Raw genomic sequence first — 12321 nt, forward strand, 5'->3', positions numbered from 1 at the left:
CGATTCGATCCACGATTCGATTTAATTCGATTCGATTCGAATCTGGGAAATTTTGACAGTCAGAAATATTATAATTCAGATCAGTACATTTACATATTTTTGTATCTATTAAAAGGAAGCTGACACACGCAAGACTTTATCAAAGGTGTGAGCATCACAGCAGAGGCCTTTGTGTCAAAGTAGCTGAAGATAAAACACAGAAAAACATGAAGGTGATTTTTCCTGGCCTGGGATTTTATAAAAATAATCTGCAGTACATCAAAAACGAAAGAAAACCATTAATCAACACATGAACATTACCTCTGAAGTTACAGCGGTTTTATTAGAGACACGGCGTTTTGCATTTTGCTTAATTTTAAAAAGTTTAAATTTGTTCAATATTGAACGGCAGAAATTAGGTTTACTTTTCGGAAGTAAGTAAAAGGGAAAAAAAAACGTCGGCCGACAGCGCTGTAAACAACGGTAGACTTGTGCGTAACAGGCAAGCGAATAATGCAGAAAAGAGAGAGAGAGAGAGAGAGAGAGAGAGCTGTGCATGAAGTGTGATTTTTATACTGAAAAGTCAGCAAACGTCAGAGGGAATTCATGACGATGTTTATGTGAAGCGTAGTTTGGATCTTCTTTTGCTGCTGGTTCGGTCAATATTGTTTGGAGAGAGATAAAACTAACAGCCATATGATCAGCGCAAAAAGGGCGTAAACACACAGCGCGGACCCGCGGATCAGAATCAGCGAGCTGTCGGCTTTCAGCCCCGACCGTCAGCTGAGAAAGGCGACATCTCACTGATTCTGATCCGCGGGTCCGCGCTGTGTGTTTACGTCTTTGTGCAGAAGCCGTGTACCTGCTCTCATTTACTGTCTTAGCTGTTTGGTGGTTGTTGAAATTTTGTGAGGTTTCACCAGAGATTCTGGCATTTCGGGCAAAATAAATTAATATTAAAAAATCGATTCAGGATTTTAATGAATCGATTTTACGTTACCCAAGCCAGAATCGATTTTAATCGATAAATCGATTATAAAAACCCACCCCTAGTAGGGAGGCTAATCACGTTAGCATGATTAGCACCAAAGGCAGCAAAATGGTCAAAATCAGAACTAGACTTTCAAGACACACATTGTGTATTTTTGAAGGTAAGAATTTGTTTGTTGGAAAACTGCAGAGTGCACCTTTGAGGTTATGGTTAGCTTTAGATTGAGTTGGAAAGTGGACAAAAGTGAAGTTTTTTTTCTTACCTGAGAAAAATAATAACAGTCTGGCCACAGACGTTCTTTCGCTTCTGGATATAATCAGAACTGGAACCACAAACATCATAAACCTTTTCAGAGCGGACTCTTTCTCCTGGCAGTCTTTCCAAACAACCCGTACTTGTTTTTTGCCTTTCTAATGGTATCATCATGAGCTAACTGAGGCCTGTAGAGTCTGTGTAGCACTTGGGTTTTTTGTAAAAAAAAAAAAATTTTTGCATGGGTTGAATTTGCTGGAAAGTCCACTCCCAGGAATGTTTTGGCATTGTGTTAACACACACCTGAATGCTGCAGACCAGCAAACAGCAAAAATGTGCTCACATTTGCTGATAATCAGATAATCAAGTACAGTGGTACCTCGCTATAACGATTTTTTGTGTGTGCAATTTTGCATGCTGTTTTTTTTTGTTTGTTTGTTTTTTTACTGTGCATTGTGTTCTGCGTCCTGATTGACTGTAGACCATTGTCAATCAATCTCATGCGATGTTTCCTGTACAGAATGCGTTCAGCTTGTCAAATTTACATAAATCTTTGATAAATCGAACTTTGAGAGTGTTTAAACAAAAGAGAAAAGTGTGAAAATGTTCATGTGTGTCTGAGAAAAGTGTATAAAGCATGTAGTGAGGGGTTTTATAGCCTTAAAACATCTATAATAATTGTAAAAAATAAAGTTAGCTACTTCACGGATTTCACCTATTGCGGGTTATTTTTGGAATGTAACTCCCGCGATAAACGAGGGACCACTGTATGTCTGATTAGTAGCCCCTGGCTGCTTTTTACCCTTTTAATTGCTATGGAAGCAGTAGGAGTGTACATAATTTTTCATAGGAGTACAAAAATTAGGAAGAATGGCATTGCTTTGTTTCTAAGAAGGCTTTCAAATGTATCCATAGTGTTTTAATAAGCAGGACCTTGTCAAACTTTACCCAAGTGACCTGGAATCATAGGTTTTTGAAACTTAAGTCAAAAGTGAAACAGTGATAAGTTACCGTTTGGACTGAATGATTAATAGTCAAATGTAAGTAGTGTGATATAATCTGTTCTGTTTAACAGAGAGATATTACTGGGATTAAATTCTGCATGGCATAATATCTGCCCCTTAATGAATATAAAAGGGGAAATGTGAGGCAAGGAAATTAATTTAAAAAAGAGTTCCTGTTAAACAAACAAACGCCATCCTATCACTCCTATCAGAGGTGGATCATGTTGGCTCATCTTCTTAACTTATAATGAAAGTTCAATATCGGCTTTAATACGCTGATGTAAGCCTCATATAATCTCTGAAAGTCCTCTAGTTCTAGGTCACAGTAGCAAATTGATTAACATTTACAGCTTGGTTTTTAAAGAGAATAACCAAACGTTTTTCAGTGTGCTGCACTCTAATATTACTGTTTGGTATAAAGCGTGGCTCATCGGCACAACATTTTATCAAAAGCCAGCATGTCGATGAGAAGTGAGAAGCACCGCTGTGACTGTTCGAGAACTGAATTCAATAAACCGAGACTTTATATTCATCCAGAGTTTAATATGAACCTTCATACCCCTCGCTGCTGTGGAAATGAAGCCCACTGAGATCACAAAAAAAAGAAAAACAGGCAACAGGGAGAACTCTGTTATCATTTTGGATTAGACATCTTGGGTGAAAATTTTCTGCAAATTAGGACGAAAGCCAGCTGAGGCGAAACTTTGACCAGTTGTACAACGTTTTTATAATATTGCACTTTATGTATTCTGTAGTGCAAAGACTGCATAAACTAAATAATGTGTTTCAAAGATTAGAGCTAATAAGTCCTATTACATGCCATGTGAGAAATGGGATGTAGAGCATGCTGTTGTCAACAGGGCCCTGGAAACTGAACCACTAGGACATTTGCATCAGTAGTCAAATACAACAGTAGACTCAAATAGTCTAAGACAGATGCATTGTTCTGTATGCCAATGGATGGATGGAGGCCAGTTTCCAGTCCCAGTACAGGAGGGGACTGGTTTCCATCAGAATAGCGATAACAAAGTGTTCCTCCACAGGTTAATTTAGTCCAAAATGGAGCAGAGCCGGATCTCTGACTCCAAATTATTGAGTTTATGAGCATTAATACATCATTTCATCCACGCATTTGTTCACACTGTTTCTGCAAGCAGCCAACAGCAAAGAGTCAGCCTTTAGCCCCATTCACACAAAATTAGTCTCACCAGGAGAACACATGTGCTTTAGGAAATAAATCACATGTTTATGCTCACATAGGACAAGCAGCTCTGTGTTTTACTTGACGGCGACATCTTTGGTCCCTAGCTACAGAGCTAGCATTAATATTAATAGACTGTTAAGCATCTCATCTATCTCACCACCCTTCGAGATTTCACTCTTCTAATGGATGTGACCTGGATCTCGCTGTTGATAGGTCTCCATGTTGTTTGGCTACAAACAACATGCCGTCCAAACTTTCTTTTGTAATTACCAGAGCAGCCTCTTTTGTGTAAGAAAAAGCCAGGAGAAAAACATTTAAAAATAAAGTTTGCAAAAGGGAAAAGGTCATCCAAAACAGCCTCATGTTAATTTGCACCAGACTATTAGTGTCTGACTAAATGTGGAGGGTAATTTTCAGTGGAATTATGATTATTTTTTAATTATGGCACCGATTACCTTCACAATTATTACAAATTATTTGAATTCCCCAGGTAAAGACTACCACTACCTGATCTCTTACAGTGTTTAATCACACAAATACAGTTTCTGGATTGTTTTTGGAAACCCACAAAGATTTGCTCACAAAAACCAACAGGAACAGCTGGACAAAAACCACATGAACAGATTTGTAGAACTTACCAAAACAGTCCTACAGTTTTATTGTCTTTTCTTCAAGCCAAGAGCACCCAGAGTAATCACATTGCTCTGGGTGCTCACAAGAATCAATGTGAACGTCTGTGAAGCAGATTTTTCACCATCATTTCACCCAGTGCAAATTTGTTTCAGTAGCTGTTTTTAAAACTGAACACAGAGACTAAAACTGTTTCTTTGAAACTGGTAGTAAAATGCTTTTTAGTACTCTAAAGCTGGACATTTTAACACGAGAGTCTGAGGATTTCTTAGAGTCAACGTCAAGTGGCCGTTAGAGGAACCACATGTTAGCTTTATTTTTTAGCCCTGAAGCTTTGTTTCTAACATGCATTGCATGCTTTGCTAAGAATGAAAGAAGTGAGATTATTCATCCAAGCACAGAACTGATTCAGTAATTTAAGCATAGTGTTATATTCATGACATTTGTTAACGGTACTGCACAAAAAAAGGCCGTAAGTACTAAAATGTGTGATTAATCAAATCAGCAATCAAATTAATTTCACTTTGATCTGTAACAAATTGAAGTGATTTCCGTGTCTTCTTTATATTAGGGGACAAGTTTCAGAGCTTTAATCTCCAGCTGTCACCTTAGAACTAAACAGCAGCACAGAGAGCGCGTTCAGCGATAAAATAATTAACTTGAACATAAATGTTGGTTTTACCACTCTGTGCACTAAATCACCAGGTTATTTTTACATCATAATTTGATAACTTATTTGATTGGGAATGGTGGCGCTCACAGGGATCTTTCTGAAATGCCCCTTTTTATGTGGGCACACCCAGAGCCTGAAGCAGAAAGCCCTTCTTAACAAAGAAAGTTGAAAGGCACCGTTGGGGGTTTTAGGTTTTGTCTGGCTCTCTTTTGTTTTAGACTCCCTAACATGGATTTGGTGCTTCTTGCAGCGAGGCTTCAGGGGGATTGAGGTGGACAGGGGCGAGCTGGAAAGGTGTGCGTTGTCTCTCAATCTCACCCATACAAGCAAAAGGATTTACTGTTCATCACAGGGTTTATAAAGGGACTAAAAATATGGATAGACAGATCAAAACTACGGTTGAATGATAGGCGGCGGAGATGAAGGAATAGTGTTTGACTAAAATGTAGCTTAAAAACTTAATCCAAAATATATGTGTGTGTTTATACACAATCTCAGCGGTGTGACAGTGCCAATTAAATTTTTGCTGGGAGCTGACCCCCAAATTAATCAGGGTGTGCAGTGATGGGATGTTTTCTCACCATTCCTGCTTTCTGACAGTTGCCAGACTCTGTGTTCGCTGCCTGATGCGGCAGTGGTCGTCCCTGTGTTTGGTTGACTTGATTAAATCTGTGGTGTAATGGGAAACAAATTATGGCTTATGCAACATGATGAGTTGAAGAAGGGGGGCATAATTAGTATGTTCATCCACCTCTTTAAAGAGATGTGTGGGTTTGTCTCTGTGTGTGTGTGTGTGTGTGTGTGTGTGTGTGTGTGTGTGTTTGTGCAGCACATCTCCCAATCTACACTCCTTCTCCTCCCCCTTCTTCTCATTTGTTGGATGTCTCCTCTGCTTCAGTGTGTGTGTGTGTGTGTTTGTGTAGTACATGTGTCCATATGTAGTTGCTGTAGGGCCGACATCCCGGTGTGCTTGACAGTGTAGTAAATAGTTCATATGTATTCATGAGTAGTTACTTCAGGCACCACCACCAGAGTCATCAGTCCTTGGTCTGAAAGTGATCTGTCAGTGGCTGTAATGATCCAGCACACACACTTACATGCACACACTCCCAGTTGCAAGGTCTTCTGTCCTTGTCAAGCACGCCAAGGTTGGTAACTCTCACATATGGCCCGAGAGCAGACGCACCTTTTTTTTGTTTCCTGGCAGAGAACAGGCTCCAACAAGTTTCCTTTTGACTGACGGGTAAACTCAAAGAATGATGTGCTGCCAGGTGAAGACTGTGGGAAAAACAGACATGTGCATAAATATAACAAACGGAGTGTAACGTTTGGTTTAATTTTAGTGTCATTAACATACCCTGCTCTTTATCTATTTAAGGAATCTATTTGTAAATGCCTTCAGAGTGAAAATCGGTTGAATAGTAATTACTTTTAAAAATAAGATCAAACTTTCAGGAACTGTTTAGCAGTCTTCAGATTTTTAAGGAGTTTGGTTTCTAAGTAAGAGTTTCAAGATGGCTTTTTAAAGACTTTCTGCCTGTTTAGTGGGAATGGGTGTTGTAAGTTTGCGGGTATGTGCCCAAGTTAAAAGTTTTATTATGTTACTCATTTGTTCTGATTTGCTTTATTTTTGTCATGCATTTGTTCGTCATTCATCCATCCATTTTCTGTCACTTATCTGAGTCCGGATCACGGGGGCAGCAGTCTAAGCCCATACCTCCCACTCCTTAGTGACCTCATCCAGCTCTTTTGGGAGTGGATACCAAGGCGTTCCCAAGCCAGACAGGAAATGTAATCGCTGTAGTTGTTCAAGAGTGAGGGAGCGGGAGATTGACATATGGATTAGTTCAGCATCAGCAGTGATTTGCACACTATACCAGTCTGGTGTGGTGCAGCAGAACCAAGCATGAAAACTAAGCTGTCAGTCTATGTTCTTACGCTCACCTATAGCCATGAGCTCTGGGCAGTGACCAGAAGAATGAGTCTGTGGATACGAATGCAAGCGGTGGAAATGAGCTTCTTCTGTAGGGTGTCTGGGCTCTATCTTAGAGTATGAGGAGCTTAGTTATTTGGGAGAGGCGCTACTCCTCCATATCAAAAACACCCAATTGAGGTGGTTTGGACATTTGGCTAGGAAGCCTCCCGGGGCACCTCTGAGGTGAGGTGTTTCTGGCATGTCCTAAAAAAATATTCCATACAGTGAAAATCGAAAAATGTCACACTTATTATTGTTTTTGCGTTTAACATACATTTCTGTCTCCTTCTGCTTCTGTGTTTGTGCAGTGGTATTGGTAGGAACTGGCCATGGGCATCGGGTGGTAGCAGCATCCTGGCAGAGTATGGCACCCTGCATCTGGAGTTTATGCACCTCAGCAGACTCTCAGGAAATCCAGAGTTTGCTCAGAAGGTAACAGACACAGAGACTTTTAAAAGATGTTTTTTTGTAATAAAAAATATATCTAAGCAATGAAATATACCAGTCCAGAGTCCAGATAAAGATGAGTATGTAAGAGTATTAGTTCTTTATTACATAAAGAAAAACAAAAATCCTAAACCGGAGATAAACAGTTCACATTAATTGATATCAATTACATCTTAGTATTGTTGTGTATAGATATTTAGTAAAATTAGCCTGCTAACTAGCTAGTCCCTTGTATAATAAAATATAATGTGCATATTTTGCAACTTTTGAGAATTTTAAGAAATATTTATGTTCTTTTTTTCTTTCTTTTAATATTAGGTAATGAACATCCGTAAAGTACTCAATCGCCTGGAAAAACCTCAGGGGCTATACCCCAACTACCTGAATCCCAACAGTGGACAGTGGGGCCAACGTAAGTCCTGATTCCCAGTTTCACAACCTGTATTTTGTTCTTTCTTCCCTTTTTATTTGTATTGCTTACATGTATGCTAATATTGCTTTAAACGTTTGTATAGTACTTTTCAAAAACAGTGTTACAAAATGCTTTACAAAAAGAAATAATCCACACAATAAAATATAGTTATACAGCAGGGAAAAAGTAATAAGAGAAGATGAAAGCTCAAAGGATAATTTATGAGGGGGGGCTCAAGCACCAATTAAACCTCTGTGGACGTTATTTTCTGGGATAAATCCAGTCAGCCATTCAGAGGACTATTTAACATCTACATTTGAAATCTTTTCACGCTATTGCAAAGGCTTAAAATCAAGCTAATTCCTGCTATTCACCAATTAACTTTTAACCGCTGAATACTCTCACTAGGTTGGATATCTAATGAATGTCTAAATGGCACTGGCTAAAAACAAGTAAAAGTTCAAAAATGATGTGGTAGACGTCTATATTGGCTACTTTTAAAAACATATGTGACAAGTCATTGCCAGTTTGACTGACCAGTCAGGCCATACCGCCACACGTGTGTGGTTCACTGAGCCGAGAGGTGTGCTGTACGAGGATTTGAGGCAAAATGGTGCACTGTTTATTTGCAGTTTACATATCAGAAGCTGTGCAATAAACTAAATTTTTTGGATATAGTTATGAGAGAGCTTTATATAAAGTCAACGTAAGATAACAAACTTTGGGAATCCAAGTTGTTTTGATTGCATCATTGAGAAGCTGTTTTGTGCACATCCAGGATTCTTGCTCCATATTTTTGGCCGTCGTTAGATCTTTCTTTTGTTTGTTTGAAGTACCTACTTAAGAGAGTGAAAGTGCACAAGCATATCCTTTGTTTTTTTTATGTAGAATTCATTGCTGCAGCCAGGGCTAGTACAAAAGTGACTGCCTTAGACTGATTTATAGGTTTAGTGTCTTTTAGACTTATTGGTCACTAATTAGCTAACATACACTATTGTAGGTCCATTAGCAGCACCACAGTGCTGTCACGTTCTTTATAGGCACAAGATGATGCTAAACATACTCTAAACTTAAACTTTAGATGCTTCTTAAACCCAGTTTCACAAACAGTGTTAGATCTGTGAGAGTTTTTGAGAGTAGGCATCCATGGTTTCAAATAGCCTCGATACATGTAGTGTTTTATGTCCACTTTAAAGTTCCTGCCTACTCACCAGATGCTACAGTCAGAGTGTGCCAGATGTTTCACAGATGGCATAACTGCATCCAAATCAAAGTTGCCACTCGCATGAACTGTTTGCGTTTGTTTGTCTTGACACAATAAAAAGGCAGTAACGTTTCAGTCCCAGGTTTCCGCTGGCTAAGCATCACCAATCACAGCCAACACCCTTCACATGTTGAACTCTTTCTTTCTTTCTCATTTGGGGATTTAGCTGCCCCCCAGTTCTTCCATTAAAGCTTATTTGAGATATGAGTGTTTAGAAGGCTGCTTTGAGTACTCTGGGCCATCCTTAACATGTGGCGGATAAAAACTGTGTTAATCTTCTCGGGTTCGTTCACTGATTAACGAGAAAGTAAACATCTCCTCTGTGTGCTGTAATGCTCGACCCTTGAACTTGTCGTTTTCTTGCTAGTTTATGCCTTTGCTTTGGACAATAATTTTTATGCGTAATACTAAAGTACGTTAATCAAGCGTTCGTGTTGTGTTTGCACATTTTAAGATTTATCTCGGGCACAAATGCAAGACTGAGTCATAACTTCCTCCACAGACTAAAGGTGAAATGGATCAGTGTGTAATTAAAATGAAAATTGTGGGTTGAAATCTTTGGGTTAATAATTAGCGAGACTTTGAGTCTGGTATCAGAAATATTAATAAAATTTGCATTTATCACTTGAAGAATGTCAGCAAGGTTAGATCGTTTTTATCCACAATGACAATGACACACTAATGCATGCAAATTACAGCTCGTCTAGATTACTGCAGTGTACTTTGTGTCGATCTTTTAAAGAAAAGAGATCTACACCTGCAATTTGGACTGACTAAAACCAAGAGATACCATCTTATTGTAGTCATTACTCTGTCTTCAGCTCAGATTGACACTTTGAAAGGGTGGCAATTATTTTTCAAATTTTCTGTGAACTTACCACCATTTATTGTGCATTAATGATCCTTTACCATAATTTTAGATAACTTCTCTTTAAACCGTACCAGAGCACGAATGTCCCCTCCCCTCCTTATCTGGGCCTGAGTATACTTAACATGCCCCCCTCTCTTTCTTTCATGCACTTTGCTGTTTAATTGAGGCTCTTTTTGACAGAACTGACAAACTTTCCTCTTAAACGTTGGCTTATAGATTTGCTTATTACTTACTGCATTCATTAGTGTTTTGTGCTTAGGTTGGGTATACAGAAGACTATTAATATGACTCGTAACCTGAAGCATGCGCTGCTTTATTGTCATTTTTGGTTCCAATGGGGACCATAATTTACTAAATGGACATGGTGTTGGTTTCAGTGAGGCTTGAAACTCACAATTGAAACCTTGAGTTCATCAGCAACGTGGATTTTACGGTCCGTTGACGCCAAAGTCACGAACACGAAGGTTTGGCTCGAATTACTCACATGAAAGCAACGAAAGCAAACCCTGAGAAAAGAAGCATCACAATAAACAGTGAAAATAACTGCTGCTGGTAGCGCTTTTACTTTGTAACCATTGTAAACTTCGGAGTATTGAGAAACTTGGGCTTTATGTTATCTTAAGGATCTGCACTTTCGCCGTAACGATTGTCACTTTCATAACTTTCATTCAGATTATTTCACTTTCTTTGTTTTTTGTTTTATCTGTCTACTTATGTCTTACCCAGTTGTGTTTATCTTAAATGATCCCTATGCAAATGAGATTTAATTAAAGTTTACCGAATGAAAGTTCTGTATAAATATTATGGAGCTCTGTTAACAGTGACTGAAGATAAAGAGTGCTAATATTTGTCCGTTAAACAAAGTTGATATATGCTGTTTCAGTAGTTAAACAGGCTGACAGAATGATCCAATATTAGTTTAAATTAGCTTAATAAAAATGTGTTAAGTTGTACTGCTTGTAGCTGTTGTGGAGCTTTTGTTAGGCCAGGGACACTCAGGAAGCTGGAATGAGTCATGCAGAATTACCTATGCAGTAATCTTGATATAGAGGATTAATACATGTTGACGCATTGTCCCCCAGTCCCGAAGTTTGTTCCAGAGCGGGGTATCTTTAAACTAATTTGCCACGCCTCTCCCTTAGTCTATTAGATAACCCTGACACCACTCTGTGACACATTTTCCTAAATCCAGATAGGAAAGATGTCAGTTGGGGCTCAGATTAAGAGACTAATCTCCAAGGCCTTTGAATGACTTGGACACTTCTAAGGTCATGCCGAAATGGAGAGGCCCACTCTAAAGAGAAAATCCTTTACACTAGCAGCAGAGGAAGTGTTTCTGCAGATGGGCCTAAAGTGGAATATCCTCTTCCTGTTCTCTTTCTTTCTCCTCACTGTGTCATCACACTTTCCATTTGAACCTTGACTTTCTTTAAATTATTGAAACTCACTATTTACCCGTGTCACTGTCAGGTATTTTCATACTCACTCCAAGGCACGTCTTTAACATCTCCGGTGCTGCACAGGTCCGCACGCTCATGCTTCTGACAAGGCGCAGGTAACAGGGTGTAATTTTAAAGTCATTATCGGACTCGTCACACCGTGCGACTGAACAGGTAATGATAATAATGATAGAGACGTGAAGCTGGAGGAAGAGGAAATAATGGAAGTCTTGATCACAAAGAGAGAGGAGAAAGGACAAGAACATAAAGAAAGGTGTATAATGTGGAGGTGATGTAACTTATAGTTTGGGAGAGGAACCCAGCACTAAAAGCCTCTCCTTTCTAACAGCACTTGTCATACGTTGGAGGAAACTGCCAGCTGGGTACATATAATTAAAGTGACACTGACAAGCGGAAAGAGTGGGCCTGCATATCAAAATCAGTTTTTCAGCCTGTTCTTAAAGCTGGTTTAAGTGGGGTTGACCACTAGAGAGCAGAAACCAGTGGCTTAATAAATTTATTATAGCGATTTAAATTAGAAGGTGGATGCCAGGTTCTTGAAGCTACAGAGACAGACACATGTCCAAACAACATTTAGTCACCTTATTACAAAAATGCCCACATGGAGGGCAAACAGGGGTTACAAGGGGAGATTGTGATTCTCCCAGATTCATATCTTCTCACTTGCTCTCTGTTAAATCCTGAATTTGTTAAGTCCTCACATATATCAGCATGAATCATCAGGCCCCATCATGCCTTAAAGACCTCATAGCATCATGTTATCCCAGCAGAGGACTTTGCTGTCAAGCTACAGGCTGACATGTTCCTAGAGTTTCTAAAAGTAGAATGGGAGCCTTCAGCTTTCAGGCAACCAGCTCCTTCTTTAGTTTCTGGAGACATTCCTTCTGGTTTTATAAGATTAGGCTTAAAACTTTGCTTGTTTTTATAAAGTTTGTAGTTAGGGCTGGGTTAGGTAAGCCTGAACAATCCTTTAGTTATGGTGCTAGATGCTCAGACTGCTGGGAGGTTCCCATGATGCACTTCAATAACCTCTTTTCACTCCCGATGTGTTTACATGCCACTACTGTATCTCTCTCATACCTTGCAGAGTTTTTTTGGCTTGTTTGTTTGCTTTTTTCAGTTTTAACAGACATCTGCCCCTCTCTGACTCTGGTTCTGC

General features: G+C 39.2%; 1 protein-coding gene across 1 annotated transcript in view; it reads left to right on the top strand.

Moving 5' to 3' along the window:
• Positions 1 to 12321, top strand: part of man1a1 (mannosidase, alpha, class 1A, member 1) — a 172998-nt gene that overhangs the window by 140857 nt on the left and 19820 nt on the right. Inside the window, exons 6-7 of the mRNA XM_085373614.1 lie at positions 7017 to 7140; positions 7474 to 7567. Of these exons, the coding sequence (XP_085229740.1) occupies positions 7017 to 7140; positions 7474 to 7567 (218 nt within the window). The remainder of the gene's footprint in view (positions 1 to 7016; positions 7141 to 7473; positions 7568 to 12321) is intronic.

Source organism: Diplotaxodon limnothrissa, linkage group LG15, assembly GCF_057381915.1.
Source record: "Diplotaxodon limnothrissa isolate DT_005_m linkage group LG15, D_limnothrissa_male_GT1.1, whole genome shotgun sequence".
In the NCBI taxonomy this organism is placed as follows: Eukaryota; Metazoa; Chordata; class Actinopteri; order Cichliformes; family Cichlidae; genus Diplotaxodon; species Diplotaxodon limnothrissa.